Source organism: Tauraco erythrolophus, chromosome 20, assembly GCF_009769465.1.
Source record: "Tauraco erythrolophus isolate bTauEry1 chromosome 20, bTauEry1.pri, whole genome shotgun sequence".
Taxonomy (NCBI): domain Eukaryota; kingdom Metazoa; phylum Chordata; class Aves; order Musophagiformes; family Musophagidae; genus Tauraco; species Tauraco erythrolophus.
Genome location: NC_141484.1, coordinates 518,463 through 536,768, shown reverse-complemented (window position 1 = coordinate 536,768; position 18,306 = coordinate 518,463). Strand labels below are relative to the sequence as shown.

General features: G+C 69.0%; 1 protein-coding gene across 4 annotated transcripts; it reads left to right on the top strand.

Annotated features, from left to right (window-relative positions):
- Positions 1 to 210: 210 nt before the first annotated feature.
- Positions 211 to 17,085, top strand: CYTH1 (cytohesin 1). Of its 4 annotated transcripts, XM_086624348.1 has the most exons (14): positions 211 to 236; positions 9,466 to 9,548; positions 10,623 to 10,687; positions 11,416 to 11,482; positions 11,723 to 11,841; positions 12,226 to 12,306; positions 12,442 to 12,554; positions 12,626 to 12,774; positions 12,858 to 12,969; positions 14,273 to 14,275; positions 15,831 to 15,907; positions 16,169 to 16,240; positions 16,654 to 16,808; positions 16,966 to 17,085. In XM_086624348.1, exons 1-14 carry the CDS (start codon positions 215 to 217, stop codon positions 17,042 to 17,044), a joined length of 1,197 nt encoding a protein of 398 aa, XP_086480474.1. In that variant the 5' UTR covers positions 211 to 214; the 3' UTR covers positions 17,045 to 17,085. The 4 variants fall into 4 exon arrangements, with proteins under 4 accessions (XP_086480474.1, XP_086480473.1, XP_086480471.1 ...); XM_086624347.1 differs by lacking the exon at positions 14,273 to 14,275; XM_086624345.1 differs by lacking the exons at positions 211 to 236; positions 14,273 to 14,275 and adding an exon at positions 4,564 to 4,636.
- The last annotated feature ends 1,221 nt before the right edge of the window (positions 17,086 to 18,306 follow it).

The following is an 18,306-nucleotide window of genomic DNA, read 5'->3' as shown; positions in this document are numbered from 1 at the left end:
TGACGGGCTCCCCGCGGGTCCGGGGCGCTGCCGCCGCTACCGCGGGCAATAAACCCTCGGCGTTCGCGAACCGGCTGGGCTCGGCTCGGGGGGGGCGGGGCACCGGCAGGGGGCGGAGCCTGCGTGGCCCCGCCTGCTCCCGCGTCACGTGACGCCGCCCGTGGCGGCCTCGGCGCCCTCGTCACGCGGGCGGGGCCGGAGCGGCGGCGGCGGGATGGAGGAGGAGGGCGGCTACGGTCAGTGCGGGGCCGGGGGGGTCGCGGGCGGGACGGGGCCGGGCCGGGGGAGCGTCCAGCGCCCCGGGGGGGGGGGGGGCGGGAGGCGCTGGCACCCCCAGCCGGGCCGCGGCGGGGCGAAGGGCCGGGGCTTCCCGCGGCCCCGGTCCCGCAGCCGTCGGGGCCGGGGCGAGGGGCCGGAGCGGTCCGTGATACGCGAGGGGGGGTCTCCGGTGGGGCGGCGGGGCTCTCCCGGGCGAGCGGGAGTGTTTAGGCCGGGCCGCTCCCAGGTGCGGGACCGGGACCGGCGGCTCCGGGTCGCGCTGGGGCTCGGGAGCGGCGGGACCCGCTGCCGCAGGTGACAGAGCGGCCGCTCGCCCACGCGAGGCCGCGGCCTTGGCGGCATCGGCCGGGTGGGGCCGAGGGGGCGGTGGAGGAAGCGCTCGGTGGAAACCGGTGCCCGCAGCCAGCGCGGGGAGGGGGGCCCGACCCCCCCCCGCACCTCCCGGAGCCCGGCGCGCTCCCGCTTCGCTGGCGGCGCGGCCGCGTCCTCCCCCGGGCCTCAGCCGCAGCGACCCGCACGGCCGGCGCCGTGCGGCTGAGCCCCGTCATGGACCCGCTGCCCGCGCCCCTGCCCTCCGCTCACGCTTTGGCTTCGGGCGCTGCCCCGAGCGCGGTCTGAGCCGGGGCTCCGCAGGGCACCTCGTGTCGGTGTCGTGCATCCAGCGCCTCGTAAAGCCTCCCAGCTCCGGAGCGTGCCCACCTGCCAGGGGAGCGCCCACCGTGCGCCCAAGGGCTGCTCCCAGGGTGGGCTGAGCGAGGCCGGGCAGCTCAGGGGCTGCAGGTCCCCCCTCATGCGTGTGCAGATGGATTCCTCGCTCCCCTCCATCCTCCACGTCCACAGAGCGTTCCCTCCCGATGCTGAGGAGCAGGACTGGGCGGGAAGGCGCTGACTCTGCCCTGACCGTCTGGAACAGGCTCCTGTGGGTTTTCCTTGAGCGAGGACTTTGCTGAGAGGGAGGTTGGAGTCTGTCTGGGTGAGACCTGGTACCAAGGTGCCCATACTGCGAGCTGTGCTGGTGATCGTTCTTCCTGGGAGCTGAGGTCACCCAGGCACTGCTGGTGCCGGTGAAGATGCTGCTGCTGGCTGTGCTGGCTCACGGGCCAGCTGCCTGCCTGCTGCAGCTGTGCAACGCAGCCGATTAGGAGGCTGCTGTTCCGCCCCAGAAGTGACTGTGCTTGGCGATGGGGAGTTTACTGTGCGAGATAAGGTGCAAGTGCCCGGCCCAGCTGGTGCACAGCCCAGCACGGGCGTTGTCGGATGCAGCCCATTAGCAGGAGAGCACTGCAGGGAGCGATTCTGCAAGCAACCTCTTGCTGCTTCCCAGAATCGCCTGGAAGACATCCCGGGTCATCTGTCAGCATCAGAAATTGCCCGCTCCCCATGCCACGGGGGCTGCAGGGCAACATGCAGGATGGGCAGCACAGCCACCTCCAGATTCCCACCGCTGTCCCTGTTGGGGGCATTGCGGTCTGCAGCTCTCCCGAAGCCCTTGAGCTCAGTTGGTTTTGCAGAGGACAATCTGCTGAGGCCTCGGTATGGTGGGAGAGAGACGGGTGGGCTCTTGCTGCTGGGATTGTGCTGATGCCAGTGTTTGCCCTGCAATACGCGGCTCCTCTCCAGCCGTCTGCCTCGGCGGAGAGCAAATCCTGGGGCGAGCAGCTGGCGGCACAGATGCGGGCTCCCCCCGCTCCTGCCAGGGCGTGGGGCTGTGCTCCCACCCCTTTCCCACCATGTCCCCATGGGGTCGGTGGTGAGACCAAACCCATCCTTAGACCGGAGCTGACCAAGCCAGGGGATGCGGGGGCATCGTCATGGTGGGGAACCGACCCGCCTCCTCCTGCCCCACGGAGCCGCAGCACCGGTGAGCAGCCGTGGGGAGCACAACCTCATCCCAGCACTGTGTCCCAGGCTGGGCCCTGTCTCGGCTCAGGCCCAGCCGCAGGGCGAGGGGGATTGGGCAGCGCTGGTAATCCTGCTGCACCCGGGGGATTACTGCTCGCTCTGGCCTGGGGGATTAAGGGATTTCTCTAAGCGGGGCTGATGCAGCCTCCCGCAAAGCGGCTTGTGCCTGGGGCGGCCTCGCTGTCTGGGGCAGGATGGCCGGTGCCGGGAAGCGGCATGGGCTGTGCGAAGTGCGGGAGAACCCCGAAGGAGGGTGGGCTGTCGGGTGCCCTGGCAGGCTGGCGGAAGTCCCCCCGGGGGGATCCCCGCCCTCCCCTCGCTGCTGGCCAGCACGGCAGCGCTGTTTCACTGGCAGGCCCCTTGGCACGGGCTCAGCTGTTTTGGAGGCAGCCCGGGACTGCGACGTGCATCTCTGCACCGAGGGGACTGGGGCTTGGGGGGACGCTGATGGGGGGGCTGCTGGTGATGCCCCAGCCCCTGCCATGGCATGGCACAGGGGTGAGCCAGGGCGAGTCGCTGGGCCTGGACAGGAGGGCAGCTCTTCTGCAGAGCTCTGGGGCTCCCGGGTCGAAGACACGGGGACAGCGCAGGGATGGCACCGAGCTCCAAGGGCAGAGCCAGGCAGCAGGGCCGGCGGGGCTTGAGCGGCACGGGGTGGGGGCAATTAGCCGGTCGCTCTCCTGAGACACTCGGGTGCGGAGGACGATGAGCCGCGTTGCTGACGCTCAGCAGTTACGTGTCGGGGCGCAGCGGCTGTTTCGGCCCATCTGTGCGCTGGGCCATCGCGGTGGGGTCGGGGTTGGCAGTTTCTGCTCTGAGCCCGAGGGAGGGGGGAGGCTGGTGGAAGCGGGCGGCTCTCCCGGGCTCGGCTTTCCGGCGGGTGGAGGATCGGGGACCACAGCTGTGGTTAACGTAACGCCGAGGTGTTGGTAAACACCCCACCTCGCCAGGGCAGGGCGTGAGGGTTGAGCCGGGTGTCGGGGTCGCTCAGCGTGGGAGATGCCACCTAGCCCTGCGTCACGCCGGCCGAAGCACCCATGGGTGCCCTTGCCACACAGGAGTTTCTCCAGATGCCAGTCCAGGCCCTGGGCAGGCACTTGCTACACCATGTGCCCAGCTCAGTCTCCTGTCCCCTGGCTCCTTGTGCCTCCCTGGTGATGTGGCAACCACCACTTCGGCCCCTTGGAAAGGGGAAGTGGTGCCGAAAGCAGAAGGTCGGTCACGTCAGCAGCGAGCGCCCCGGCTGCCCTCGCAGCCCCGCAGCTGCCCTTCTCCTCCACCTTCCCTCCTCCTGGGAGCCCCCTCCTGCCCCTGCACCCTCCTGCCTGCCAGGGCAGCTTGTTCCCATGGTGCCTGTCCCCGCTGCCTGCCCGGCACGGGTTTCTCCTAGCTCAGCGTGTCCTGGCGCTTGCTGGCGAAGGTGTGGAGCTTGCTGGCTCCTGGCTCTGGGGTTCCTTACTCATGGCTGTGCCCGTGCTTGGGGATCACTCCTGCTTTGAGGGAAGGAGCTGTCTGTCCGGTTTGGGTTCACCTGGCACCTGTGGGGCCAGGGAGGACACAGATGCAGTGGGGCTGGGGAGCGGGAAGGCTGCACCTTCCTCCCGGCTCCATGACTGGCCCGAGGCTGGGATCCCGGTGCGGGATTCCCTGAGCTCCTGCTGCAGGAGCACCCCAGGACCGCAGCAGAGCTGGAGGCAGCTCCGTTGCCACCACAGCATGCCCAGAGCTCAGCGGTCCGACCGGCATTGCCAGAGGGCTGGCAGCAGGCGCGGCGGGCCTGCCCGTGCACGGCGTGCGGGGCTGGCTCAGCCTGTCGGGGCTGTGCCGGGACCCCGGGAGCGGGGGCCGTGGCGGCACCCCACGCCTCGCCGGAGCCGCATTGTGTCTCGGTGCACCTTCCTCCGTGCAGTGCCGGTTGCTACGCGACCGCCGGCTCCCGATGCTTAACGCTCTAATACAGAGGGATAAAAACCGCTCTAAAAATACCCCGCTGCCAGCCCCCCGCGGGGGCAAGGGGGCTGCTGGGGGGCAGGCGGCCCGGGGCGGGGGGGCTGCCGGGGAGTTTCCAAACTCCTCGTCTTCTAAGTGGCTTTGAGCCGCCGGCCGGAGCGTCGGGAGCGGAGCGGGCTGGTGCGCAGGCAGGGAGCGGCGGAGATTGGCTGGGGCTGGTGCGTGGGCTCCTGCAGCTGGAGCTGCCCTGCCAGAGCCGCCTTCCCCGGCACCAGCCAGAGCGGGGAGTTCTCCGGCTGCCCTGCCTGCACCCTGCCCGCAGGCCCTGGCACTGGGGAGCCTGCCGCCGAGCTGCGCGGTGCCTGCCAGGCTTCTGCCCGCTCCCGCCTGCCCTGTCGCAACCGGCAGCGTCCTGCACGGGACCTCCGCGGCATGGGGACAGTCAGCGAGCTCTGTGCCTCCAGTTTCCAGGCCTTCCTCTGCCCCTCAGTGGCCACCAAGACAGGTAGGTGCTTCGTGCCCTCCCCTCTGCTTGCCGTGGCTTACCTCCGGCTCCGTACGGCTCCCGCCGACAGCGGCACAGAGTCCTTGCCACCTTCTTCCCCCGCGCACTGCCAGCCTCCACAGGCTCCAGCTTCTGCAAGCGCCGGCCCTGGCAGGACAGCTGGGCCATGGGCTGCCTCGCGTGGCATTACCCTGCGCTGGCACCAGGTGCCGTGCCAGGATGGGGGGGTGCTCGGGAGATGGCGGGGGCAGCTGGGAGGATGCCCGCAGCCCGGTGCGGCTGTGGCAGGTCCTGCCCCAGCCCCTCGCCCTCCTGCCCTGCCCTGGGCAGTGCATGAGCGCTCAGCCGTCCTCACCACTGCGAGAGCGGCTCAGGGTGGCACTCTCCAGATGGAAATCTGCGCAGGGCAGCGCAGCGCCCATTGCACTAGGGCTGCTGTTGTGGGCTGGTCGCCCCTGCGAGCTGCTGCTGTCCGCAGGCCGCTGCCCAAGCGTGGGTCGAGGGTGGCGCTGCCGTGGGGCACGAGGGTGCGAGACCTCCAGCCAGCCCTGCGCCCCGCTGGCAGCTGAGGCTGAGAAGCAGTGGGCTCTGCTCCTCCCGAGGCCCAGCACAGTGCATGGCACGGAGAGCGCGAGGCGCCTGCTGGGCGGCGCTCCCGGCACCTGCACGGTGCTCGGTGCGCACGGATGTGGCTGCGTTGGTGCTCGCCCTGCTGCACCGTAGGCCGGGGCTCTCTGCTTGGGGGGCACAGGAGCCTGGGGCTGGGGGGAGCGCGGCAGCGGCTGTGGATGTGGGTTCCCGCCGGGCTGTGGGTGCAGGGGTGATGAGCGGGGCTGTGCCGAAGTGGGGCAAGGGCCCTGGGCAGCTCGGGGCGTGGGACCCGGCTGCCTGGGAGGGTCTTTCCTGGAGCCTCCTGTCCCCAGACCCTTCTCCTGACGCACCTCGGCTGTCGGCAGGGAAGGACGGGGCTGACGCAACCCAGGATGCGCGCGCGGCGCGGTGAAAACAGGATGTGGTGCGTGCAGACGGGCAGGAAGTTTCTCGGGGCCCCATGGGCCCCCCAGCCATGGGGCATGGTGGGAGTGGGCAGCAGTGCCCCGTAGCTGAGCCCAGCGACAGCTGCTGGCAGCACCCCGGGCTCATCCCGTGGTCTGCCTAAACCCGGTGCCTTTGCCCCTCCAGCACGGCCTGGCACAGGCGCGGTGCGGGTCAGCGGAGGGCCGGGTAGCGGCGCAGCACCGCTGTGGGCAGAAGGACTGACGCGAGGCTGCCGAAGCCCCTCGCCCCGTGCTCCGCGGCAGCGTTCTGGGTGCCGTTTCTCCATCCGGCGCTGCCGAGCAGGATTTAGCTGAGTCAAGGTGGCCGCGGCTCGCACAGCCGCTCCAGCATCCGGCAGCGGGCCAGGGACGTGCCAAGGGTTTGCTCCCACTGCAGCGCGGCCCCGCGGGCACGGGACCCTGGTGCACGGTGGTTCCATGCAGAGTGCAGGGGTCTGTACAGGGACCCAGAGCGAGGGCACAGGTCAGCAAGGAACAACCTCCTGTGGAGACCAGTCCCGGCTCTGGTCCTGTCTGGCCGTGTGAGCTGCTGTGGAGTCTGCATGGGGCAGCAGGCACTGGTGGTCCCCACAGCCCTCCCAGTCCTGCCCAGTGCTCAGTCCTTACAGCCCGTGCGGGACCTGGACCTGCAGCGGGGGTCTGGAGGAGCCGGAGCAGCCGTGGGGCAGGGCTGGGGGTCTGCTGGGGTGGGGGCCCAGCCAGCGGAGGAGAGGGGACTGGGTCGAGTGTCCTGGCAGCCCCCAAGGAAAGGAGAGCGGGGCCAGCCCCCAGCGCTGCCCGGCAGGGACCCCGGCACATCCCGTCCTCTGACCCCAGGGCTGAGGAGGGGGCGCAGGGCCCCGGCTGCGTTCCCCCCCAGCCAAGAGCAGAGGATTTAAGGTGTTGGAAGCCCGGGGCTGGTCTCGGCAGGAACAGGGTGTTGCTTTGCTGGCTCCTGGCAAGGCTGCGGTGACGCCCTGGCGGCCCCGCAGCTCATTGGCGCGGCACGGCCCTGACTCACCCGGGAAGCACCGGGGTGGGCAGGTGCCCACACCCCGAAACAGCAGCACTGACAGAGCCAGTGGAGACGGCGTGCCAGGATGGTGCTGAGGGCGGAAGGCGGCGGTGAGCCTGGCACAGGGAGGCTGGTGGGGTCCGGGTGAGGGGGATGTGGGTGGGCAGCTCCACGTCTGCCCGCTCCTGTGCCGCCATCCGTGCCTGCTTGTGTTGGGACAGGAAGGAGCATGGGGGCGAGCACGGCCTCTGTGTGACTCAAGGGCTTTGCTGTGGGCATGGTGGGAGGGGGAAGACATGCTGCTCCGGCTCCCGGCTGCTGCAGCCACCGGCAACCCTGGAGCCTGGGGCAGAAGGACAGATCCCGCCGGTGCCCCTTGCTGCCCTCCTGCTGCCACCAGTGTGCCAGGGTCCCGGGGCTTGGCCATCGGCAGAAGAGCTGCGGGAGCCCCCGGGCCCCCTGTGCCAAGGCGTCACGCTGGTGGGGAGCAGGCGGCAGCGCTGGGTTGCCGCAGCCCCACGGGTTGCTGCACCCCGGCTCCCGTGCCGGGCTGAAGCCAGGGCAGCGAGCGCCGGCTCCGGCTTCCCCTTCCCTGCAGCCATGGCTGGGCCCGCCGGCCTCTGCGCCGCGGGGCGCTGCGGGCGGGTGCGGTGCAGGGTGCCAGGAAGGGTCAACGCCCTCTTCCTTCCCCAGAAAAGCTCCTGCGTCTGAGGTTTCTCTTCCTCCGGCTGCTGCTGACATGGCTGTGCCGGTGTCACGAGCGCTCGCCCTCCGCAGGGAGGGACCTTCCTGGGCTCCGCTACGGACCCGCCGGCCCCCTCTGCCTGGCAGCATCTCATCCTCTGCTGCACCTGCCCCGGGGTCTGCCGAGACCCCCGCCCGCTCACCGGCGGGCACGGAGAGGCAGTGCTGCTCCCACCGGGCTCCTTCGCTGCCGGTCGGCCGAGTGCTGGCACGTCGCTCCGTCCCTTCGCTGGCTGCAGCCTCCCACCCGCGGCCACCTCGAGACCCTGACCCCCAATTTCACCTTCCCTGCAGCCGCAGTCGGGCGGGAGGGTCCTGAGGATTTAGGGGCTTTGGGTCTGGCAACGAGCGCGGGATGCAGCTCGGCCATCCCGCCTGGGCACACCGGTGCCCTGGGCGCCGGGCAGGACGGGCTGAGTGCCTGCGGGAACGGCACCGGGGTGCGCGGAAGGCGCTCGGGTGTATCGATGAGGCCGGGGCTCCGGTGGTTTAAGTTTAAATAAATAACTTTTAACCTGGTGCCACCAGCCGGGCTGTCTGGTTCATACTTCCTAGCGTCAGAGACCGAAAATACTGGGAAGTGTTGCCATTGCGCCTGGAGGATGGTGTCGCAAGCCGAGGCTGCTGCTGACCTTGGCAGTGGGGGTTTTTGCGAAGGAGGAAGCTGGTCAGAAAGCCCGAGCGGAGCCAGGGAAGTGCTGAGTTCGGAGATTCTGTTTGCGTGGTCGCCATCGCCCCAGGGGCACGCGCGGCTCCCACCGAGGCGGCGGCAGCTCGGGGAGGAGAGATGTGCGGTTGAGGACGGTGCCGGTCCAAAGGCGCGCGGCGTTCCCGGGCGCTGGGACGGGGCAGGCGGCTGCTCTGGGGACGCGCTGGGTGAGTCCAGTGGCCTGGAGACCGCGGCCGTGGCAGCACGCGGGGCCATGGCATAACGGAGCGGTGCTGTCTGGGGAAGGAGAGGGCAGTCAGCCTTGCCGGGCGCTGGTCCCCGGCACCCCCGGGCAGGACACGGCGCGAGGGCCGAGCCAGCGGGTGCTGCTGCCGCCTCCCTCCGGGACAGCGCTCCGGGGGGACGGTGCTTTGGCGTTCTCATGGGCGACCTTGGTGTGGCACACGAGGGAGCTGCTGGAACCCACTGGCGGAGGTGGGAGACGTGGGCGGCAGACGAGGACTGGAGCGCTGCGGGAGAAGCAGGTGACCTTGGGGACAGGAGGGAGGGAAGCAGCACCTGCATGCCGTGTCACTGCGGAGCAGGAGGTCGCGCGCCGGAGAGCACCAAGAATGTCCCGGGAGGCAGGAGGGGTGTGCGGCGGCCCTGGGCTTGAGCCTCAGGGATGGTGTGTTGGAGAAGGGCTGCCCAGCTCCCGCAGGGTGGCAGAGAGATGTCGATGTCATGGCCTGCGGGCAGGATTTGTCCAGAGGGTACGCTGGCTCCGGGCCCTGGCTCGGGGGGACGGACTCAGTGCGGAGGGAGCTGCGGCGGTGGCCAGGAGCTGGTTTTCTGCAGCGCTGGCCCGGTGCAGCAGAGCAACCCGCGGGGCTCCAGCTCTGTGCAGAGCCCAGTGCCAGCGCACAGCAGAGCTGCCTGGCCGCGGCAGGGACCGGGGCGGGCACCAACACTGGCCCAGCTGGGGTAGAGCAGAGTTACATGGGACTTGGCGGGGTGGCAGGGCCAGGCTTGCAGGCAGGAGCGCTGGAGCGGGTCCTGAGGCCGTGCTGGTCCTCGCTGCCCGGCCACTGCTGGCTGAATCAGCAGGAACTGGTGTTGCCCAGCTCCCCCGCCACAGCCACTGCCCAGCCTAGCGGGGCCGTGTCCTGGCCCTCACATTCCTCGCGTGCCATCGGTGGCACTTGGCCATTGTGCGGGGCCGGGGCTCTGCTTGCCGGCCTGGCTCCTTTGGGCACCTGGCAGATCCGTGTCCCAGCTCCTGATGGGCCCCAGGCTGCTGGCTGAGGGCAGAGGCTGTGCCTGGCAGGGTGGTGGGGACGATTCCCATGGCCACGCTTGCTGACCTGACCGTATCTCCACTCAGTGCCCAGTGACCTGACCCCAGAGGAGTGCCAGGAGCTGGAGAACATCCGCCGCCGCAAGCAGGAGCTGCTGGCTGACATACAGGTGTGATGCTGAGGGCACACAACCCCTCTGTCCTGGACACGGCAGCTTCTTGCTTGGGGCTGTCTCCTGGGAGGCGGGGGGCAATCTCCCTGCCCGTGCCACTGGGCAGGGTCCCTGCAGCCCTGTCCAGGTCCCTCGCCCTGCTGTGGGGAAAGGGGAGGGTGGCCCAGGTGAGGCTGCCCGGACGGGGCTGTCCGTAATGGCCATGGGATTGGGGTGCAGAGCCTGAGCAGGGCTGCGGGTCAGGTCTGTGCTCCCACCCCCTTTCCTCGAAAGCCCCCCTCTCCTCGTGGCCCGGGGGGCTCTCGTGGACCTTCTGGGGCAGAAAACTGGAGCTGCTGGAAGGGCAGGGCAGGGCGAGCTGGGCCCGTGATCTGCTGCCCCTCTGCCCCACAGCGCTGCCTCGGGGCGGGAAGGGGGTCCCAGGGTGGGGAGGGGGTCCCGGGGCAGGTGTCGTGGGCTGGTAGCCAGCTGAGGAGCTGCGGCTTTTCCTCGCCCCCACGGCACTCGAGCCGTGCGCTTGTGCTGTTCCCCGCGGCCCAGGGCACTGGCATTTCCGTGCCAGCCCCTCCCTGGCACTGGCAGGGACCGTGTCTCTGGGCCAGGCTGCTGCCCTGGCAGCGACCGCGGGGTCAGCGCTCATCTGGGACACTCGTCAGCCATGGCCCTGATTAAGGCAGCGGAGGCTAATTACTGCCATATGCTGGGCATGATCTAAGGGGATTAGGGGGTAATTTTGTTAACCTCTGAATCTCTTCCTTCCTGCCTGCTCGGAGCATGGCGATGGGGATTAGCAGCAGGGTGCAGCCAGCCCCCTCTGGGAGTGCCCCCCAAGCTGGTGCAGCCCCCAGCAGCGCTCGGGGTGGGAAGGAGGGAAGGAAGGAGGAGCTGCCTGGCGGAATGGCCCCCGGTGGCTCCTGCCTCCCTGAGCCCGGGTCGGTGGGATGCCCTGCCTGTGCCTGGCAGCGCGAGGGACGGGCAGTGCTGGGCCCCAGTCTGCCCGCGGGGCCAGGGGCTGGAGGGTTTGGGAGGGGGCACCTCCTGTTCCTGCCTCAATGCGCTCTCTCCCGTCAGCGGCTGAAAGATGAGATAGCAGAAGTGACGAACGAGATCGAGAACCTGGGCTCCACGGAGGAGAGGTGAGTCCTCTGCTGTCACAGCGTCCCGGTGGAGCCCCTTCCCCTGCGGCAGGGCCGGCGCCGGACGCCATGCGCTGTGGGAGCTGCGGGTTGCCGAGCGGTTGCAGCCCCGTCCCACGGGTGCTGGTGGCTTTCCCAGGCGCTCTCAGTTCCCTAGAGCGGTAGCAAGATCCCAGTCTGACCCGCTGCTCCAGAGGTTTGTTTTTCCAAGGCTCAGCCCCTCTGTCTGGCCACGGCGACTGTTGGACTTTTGTTATTCTGAGCTGGCGCAGGCGGTGCCAGCCTGGGATTAGGGGGTCCCGGCAGCCGACGGGAGCTGACTCGCGGCGGCGTTTCCGATCATGCACGGAGGCGTGAAGGCTGTCACCGGCACACCCGCCCTGCTGGCGCCTGGGGGCTGCTGTCCCCAGCGCCCCCGCTGCACCTGGCGTGCCCCAGCTGCTGGTGCCGAGGTGACCGGCTGGGATGCTGTGCCTGGCACCCCTTCTGTGGGGAGGGACCCCTTGGACAGGGCACAGCAGCTCCTCTTTGCTCAGGGGCCTGGCAGGCCAAGAGCAGCCCTGTGCTGCGCTCCTGCAAAGCGGGGCACAGCTTCACTCGGTGCAGGATAGACGTGGGGGGCTCGATTTGGTCCAGGCTGACCCCTCCCCACAGTGCTTTTGCCCGCGGGGGTGGGTGGGAGGAAGCCAGGTCCCTCCTGGTGCTCAGAGCTGCCCTGTGCCCTGCAGGAAAAACATGCAGCGGAACAAGCAGGTGGCGATGGGCAGGAAGAAGTTCAACATGGATCCCAAGAAGGTACCGTGGGGTGGGCTGGGTGGGGAGCAAGGCAGTGGGCTCCTGGCAGGGCCATGTGGAGGGGGTGTTCACCAGCCCGTCCGGGGCCGTGCTGGGGCTCAGCCACCCTGCCATCAGGGTGCTTGGCTACCCACTGGGGCTGGAGCAGAGCCAGCGCCCAGGGCAGGGGCTGGGAAGGCAGCGGGTGGGCTGGCAGGGTCAACAGCAAGCCCCAGAGCAGCACCCCTTGCACCGCTCCAGGGCATCCAGTTCCTGATTGAAAACGACCTCCTGAAGAACACGTGTGAGGATATCGCTCAGTTCCTGTACAAGGGAGAGGGCCTCAACAAGACAGCCATCGGGGACTACCTGGGCGAGAGGTACGCTGGCCCGGGGCACTGTGGGGCTCCCGAGGGTGCCTGGGGCTCTCGCCGCCTGGAGGCAGCTCTTTGAGCTGACCAGGCAGCTGAGTGGGGATGTGGGGGGGGCTGGGGGTGCAGGGGGGCTGGATGCCCTGGCTGGGGGAGCTGGGGGTGCAGCAGGGTGGGTGCCCTGCCTGGGGGCCCGTTCAATCCAGGGCTGGCACTTGTGGCTGGCACACTGCGCTGTGTGCACACCAGCCCAGGGCTCGAGTAGGGGGGTGGCTGCAGGTTTGCCCTCCCAAACAAACGGAGTCTGGAGCAGGGCAGGGGGCCGGGGGGCCGCCAGACAGTCACAGGACTTGCTGATCATGCATCCCTCGTGCTCCGGCTTTGTTCCCGCAGGGACGAGTTCAACATCCAAGTCCTGCACGCCTTCGTGGAGCTGCACGAGTTCACAGACCTCAACCTCGTGCAAGCCCTGCGGTGAGCGGAGGGGCTGGGAGCTGAGCCCTGCCCTGCGGGGGGCCGGGCAGCGGGCCGGCGGGGGGCCGTGGTGGCACAGCGTGACCGGCGGGCGCGCGGAGCCCCCGGAGCAGCGCAGCACCTCGCTCTTCGCAGGCAGTTCCTGTGGAGCTTCCGGCTGCCCGGGGAGGCGCAGAAGATTGACCGGATGATGGAGGCCTTTGCCCAGCGGTACTGCCAGTGCAACCCCGGCGTCTTCCAGTCCACCGGTGAGTGCCAGCCCCGGCCCCTCTCCCCGGCCCTGCTGCGTCGCAGCTGACTCTCCCCTCCGCCCCTGCAGACACCTGCTATGTGCTCTCCTTCGCCATCATCATGCTCAACACCAGCCTGCACAACCCCAACGTCAAGGACAAGCCCACGGCAGAGCGCTTCATCGCCATGAACCGCGGCATCAACGATGGAGGGGACCTACCTGAGGAGCTGCTGCGGGTGAGACACGGGCTGTGGAGGGGCCGGGGCCGGGACCAGGTTCCCGCGCGGAGCCGAGCTGATGCCGCGTGTTGTTGTACCAGAACCTCTATGAGAGCATCAAGAACGAACCCTTCAAAATCCCCGAGGACGACGGCAACGACCTCACCCACACGTTCTTCAACCCCGACCGGGAGGGCTGGCTGCTGAAGCTGGGTGAGCGCTGGAAGCTGGGCGGATGCGACCTGGGGAGGAGCTGGGCCGGGGGTGCCATGCCCTGGGCTGCGCGTGCCTCGCTTGCCACCCCGGCTCCTTGGAGTGGCAAGAGGCTGCAGACGGGGCACAGCTCCCGTGGGGAAGGCGTCCGTATGTCCAGCAGCCCTCTGTCTCCCCTGGGCTGGGTGGCCGGAGCGGACTACAGCTGCTGAGGCCCTGTGGTGCGGCTGGGTGGGCGTCCTGGGGGACTCTGCCTCCAGGTCGGGCAAGCCCCAGGGTGCTGAGCTGGTACCAGGGTCCGGTGTCGGAGCACGGAGATGGCGAGGCCCTTCTCGTCACCGAGTCACAGCAGGGTGCTGTTGGAGCAGGTGCCCGGGAGTGAGTGGCGAGCTGCCCCAGGCTGCGTGCGTCCCCCCCTCCATGCCACAGACTGGTCCCCTGCCTCACCTTCCCACAGCATTATCACCTCCGCATCCCGGCTCCACGCGCAGGCAGCGTGCATGGCATCCCGCGGGCACAGCCCGGCTCTCGCGGCTGGCGAGCCAGCCCTGCGCCCTGGCTCCTGTGGCTTCTCCTCTCGGCAGCTCTGGGGAACCCTCTGCCCGGGTCAAGCAAGGGGGGACAGCGGGGTGCTGGCAGGAGCAGGGTATGGTGGGGGCCTTTCCCCGAGGCTCTTGCTGGTGTCGGGACTCTGTCCTCTCCCCAAGGGGTGTCACTGCCGTATTGCCACCCCCCGGGATGGCAGAGGGGCCTTACCCCCAGCCCCGTGCCCTGACCAGTGCAGAGCCCGGTCCTGGGGCTGAGCACGGGCCACTGCCCCCTGGCTCTGAGGCAGGGGGACATGGGGAGAGCCCCAGACCTGCCTCTCCTGACCCCCAGCAAGCCCAGCGCTCTGTTGGCAGGAGGGCCCGTGCGCGGCACGTTGGCACCCGCCACATCTGCTGGGGCGGCGGCAGAGCGTCCGTGGGCCCCAGCCCTACTGCCACGGCTCAGCCCACTCCCGGGGCAGGGATGGACCCCACGGGAGGCCGTGGGTCGGGGGGAGCCAGGCCCTGTGCCCCCCGCCGAGCAGATCTGTCCCCAGAGCCACAGCGAGCCAGGGCAGGCGGGCCCCGCGGCGGCGCTGCCGCCTGGCACAGCCACTCACGGCTTCCCTGCTGCAGCCCTGGCCCGCGCGGGGCGAGGGGGGTTCTTTGGGGTTTCCTCTTTTTGGTTTTTTTTCCTTTTTTTTTTAATTTTCTTTTCTCCCTCATTTGTATGTTTCCATGATTTTGGCTCTTCCTTTCCTTGCCCCCAACTCCAGGAGGTACGTACCCCTCTCCCTGCTCTGCTCACGCCGCTGGGGCTTCGTTTCATTTTCGTTTTTAATTGCTGGTGATTAGTCTCATTGCTGCTGCTGCTAACTGCCCGCACCGCTCCGGGGACCTCGCCTGCCAAGGGGACAGCCCCGCTCCCGGCGCCGCCGGGGCAGGGGTGCGGGGTGCCGGCCCCGCCGATGCCGAACGCTCCCCCAGGGCCGCCCGCCCGTCTGTGCTTCGCCGCGTTCCCAGGCAGCTCAGCCCGGCCACCGTGGGTCTTTGCCTCTGGCACCACAAGGGATGGGGATGGGGATGGGGTGTCCTCGGGAAGGGCCCCAGCCTCTGCGCGGGGTGTCGCGGGGCGCTGAGTGCCCGGAGCTGGATGAGAGTGGGCAGGATGGCACTGTCTGCACGGTGCCCTGTGCCACACCGGGGGGCTTGCAGCAGTCACCGTGGTGGGTGCCGGTGCTGCCCAGCTCCAGCACCCGCAGCCCCCGGGTGCCGGGGAGTGTTGGTTCCCCCCCGGGGCTGCGCTGGCCCTCGGTCCCATACAACTCCGTGGAGCCCTGCCAACCCCGCGGAGTCCTGCACCCTACGGGCTCCAAACTCTGGGCGCCTCCTGCGCTCCCTGTGCCGCCGGACCCTGCCTGGCATGTGGCTTCTTCCCGCCCGTGGCTCTGGGAGAGGAGATGGCCCTAGGGAGGGCAGGGGGCTGGAGAGGGTCAAGGCCCGAGTTTTGGGGTGGGCTTGGCCGGAGGGAGGCAGAGGGGCTCTTTCCTCCAGGACACGCTGGCCCCAGCCTGGCTCTGGGACAGGGACTGGGGAGGGTGGCCGCTGGCACGGGGGAGCCGGGAGGCACGGCACCTTCCCGCTGGGGTGAAGGAGATGAGCGCAGCCCCCAGCACACGCAGTGCCTCCGCACATCCGCGCCGGCCCTGGGAAGCATAGCCTGGGTGCTCGTCCCGTGGTGATGGCACATCCGGCACCGCCGCGATGGCCAGAGCATGCTGGCGCGGTGGAGGGGGGTCCGGGCCTGGGGGTGCGCAGTCCCTGAGCCCAGAGAGCGGCTTCTCCCTCTGCGGTGGCGGCTGTGAAACTCCGTCCGAACAAAAGTCCGTGAGCCACAGCCCTGGGCTCGCGCCTCGCCCCGGCACTGGGCTGCGCTGTGGGATGCGGCGGGACCGCGGTCAGTGCCAACAGAAAGCCCCAAGTCCCCCCGAGAGCTGCCTGGCTGCAGCGTCCTCCGGCCATGCCGAATCGGTGTTTTGGGTGGGAACGGGCGCAGCGCTCCCAGCCCGGCCCCCCCCCACCCCTCTGCCTCCATCCTCATCCGTCTGCTTTCCGCTCCTGCTCGTGCCGTGCCCGGCGCGGTGTGTGCTGCCTGCTGCTGCTGCGCCCGCCGGGCTGCCTGGCTCTGCTTGCGCCCCGGCGCCCGGTGCTTGTCTGTCTGTGTCTGCGTGGGCTCCAGCTCTGCCGTAGCCTCCATGTGCCGCGGGACTCCGGGCGCGTGCCCTGGCCGCGCTCTGCCGGGGCCGCGCCCGACCCGTCCCTCTCTGCTCCCAGGAGGCAGGGTGAAGACGTGGAAGCGGCGCTGGTTCATCCTGACCGACAACTGCCTTTACTACTTCGAGTACACGACGGTCAGTGGCCTTCGCTCGGGGTGTGCTGAGCCGGGGCAGGGAAGGGCGCTGGATCCAACCCGGTGCCCATCTGCTGGCATGGCACAGAGTGGGTGCAGCACCCCAGTGCTGGGCTGGCCACCTGCCTCCTGCCGTGCCAGGGTGCCAGTGACTGTAGGGGTGGAGGACATGGGGCTCGGGGTGTTTGCAGCTTCCTGGGGCGCATGGGTGGGTTTGGAGGTGTCCAGCCTGCAGCTAAAGCCTCTGCTTTGGCCCCACCAGGATAAGGAGCCGCGTGGCATCATCCCGCTGGAGAATCTGAGCATCCGTGAGGTGGAGGACTCGAAGAAGCCGGTGAGTGCCGCGGCAGGGTCCCTTGGGGCCGGAGGGGTGGCCCTGGTGCTTTGGTTGGAGCAGGATCAAAGCGGGGAAAGCCGGGAGATGCTGCAGCCCCTGAGGGGTGCCCACGGGAGGGCCCAGCGGCAGTCGCTGCCTCCACTCGTCGCAGCAGCCAGGTGCAGACCTGGGGCTGGTCACAGCAGTGCCCAGGCTGGTGCCAGGGCATGCCTGGGGCTATTGGATGACGGTCACAGCATGTCCAGCCCTCGCTGCTGTCCTGCGGCTGGCTGTGCCAGGGGAGTGCCCACAGCCTCGGTTCTCTGCCTCGTTCCCCAGCCTGGGGTCCCCTCGGTGCTGCCCCTCGTCCCCCAGCCTGGGGTCCCCTTTGGAAGCGGGGAATGCATTTCCAACAGTCTCCTCCCTTCCAGAACTGCTTTGAGCTCTACATCCCCGACAACAAGGACCAGGTGATCAAGGCCTGCAAGACGGAGGCGGATGGGCGGGTGGTGGAGGGCAACCACACGGTGTACCGCATCTCTGCCCCCACGCCCGAGGAGAAGGAGGAGTGGATCAAGTGCATCAAGTGAGTGCTCAGAGGACCGGGTGGCACAGCGCTGGGCAGGGGCTTCCCGGGGCACCCTGCAAGGATGGCAGGGAACGGGCTTTCCCAGGTCAGACCCAACCCTAGAGTGGTTTTCACCTGGCCGTACGGCTAACCCGAGCCCTCCTTCCCCCGCCAGGGCAGCGATCAGCCGGGACCCTTTCTACGAGATGCTGGCTGCCAGGAAGAAGAAGGTGTCCTCCACCAAGAGACATTAGCAGCCTCCGCTGGCCCTGCGAGGCCGGCGTGCCCGCGGCAGCCCGAGCGTGCCCCTCCCCGGAGGGCTGCGGGGCTGGGGCCGCGCTGCAGCCTGGCCGGGGGCCCAGGGCCCAGCTTTAGCTTTGCGGTTTCTTTACCGTGGCAGGAGGGAGGGGGACATGGGCGTCTCCGTGGCTCTGCCCCCCCCCCACTGCCTCATCTCCAAGACAGCATCTTCACAAGCTTGAGCCGGGACACGGGGACCCCGCCAGCCCTGCGTGTGGGGAGCCCCTCCTGCCCCTGGCTCCGCAGCAGGGTGGGGAAGGTGCATCTGTGGACCGTCCTCCCCCTCCTGCCTCGGCCAGCTGGGGCCGGGCAGCGGGGCACCATGGGCACCCTCCCTGCTTCCCGTCCCCCCAGCGAGCGGGCAACCGCACTTGCTGCTGGGTCCCCCAGCACCCATGTCCTGAAGCACTGGGGGTGTCCTGTTGGGAAGGTGAATGGCTGGCGGTTAACTGCTGGCAGTTTTGGGGTGCTGCCAGTGCCAGGGTGAAGGGCAGCAGCCCCGGGGTGGCTGGGGGAGCCTCATGGGGGCACGATTCTGGCCCTCGTTGTAGCGGGCCTGGATCTGTCCTGGGCTTCCCCGTGCTGCCGCCTTGGACCCTCCCAGCTGTCCCCTGCACTCGCGACAGTCTCTGTGGGCGCAGGGAGGGCTGAGGGAGTTGTCACCATCACAGTGTGCACTGGTGCCACATGGGGCACAGACATGTCCTCACCCCACCGTGGGGTGTTGGAGTTTGGGTGAGGATCCTGGTCCAGCAGCACCGGGTGGCATCATCCCCAGCGCATCCTTGTAGCACAGCCCCCTCGGCGATGGGCAGGGGCGGCTGCGCCGGTGGTGGCCGTTGTCTCCTCAAGCACGAGCCCTCACTCCGCAGCGGGTGGTGGGACGTGCCCGGAGCCTGCCCCGGGGACGGCTGCTGGAGGGAGGGTCCAGCCGGCCCCCCTGCCTCTGCCTTGCAAATGCCCATGTCATGTCTTGTCCCCCCGGCCACCACGCGTGGGCTGGAGGGAGGCGCCTGGATCAGTATTAGTCTATTTATCAGAGGTGTAAATACTCCTGTATAGTTTTCTCCTTTTAGATTATTTTGTATGTCGGGTTGTTCTGTGCAGAGGCCTCTCCGGAGGGTGGGGGGATGGCAGGATTTTTTTATTCTAACTTTTTTTTTTTTGCCACGGCCTTGTAAACTAGTGCTGAGGGTCTGCAGCAAATAAACACGGA

Bases quoted from the DNA above. Each gene is read 5' to 3' on its own strand.
- CYTH1 (XM_086624345.1), top strand. From the start codon at position 4,564: ATGGGGACAGTCAGCGAGCTCTGTGCCTCCAGTTTCCAGGCCTTCCTC. The intron at 10,688-11,415 runs GTGAGTCCTCTG...TGTGCCCTGCAG, and splicing joins CTGGGCTCCACGGAGGAGAG to GAAAAACATGCAGCGGAACA. The intron at 12,970-15,830 runs GTGAGCGCTGGA...CTCTGCTCCCAG, and splicing joins GGGCTGGCTGCTGAAGCTGG to GAGGCAGGGTGAAGACGTGG.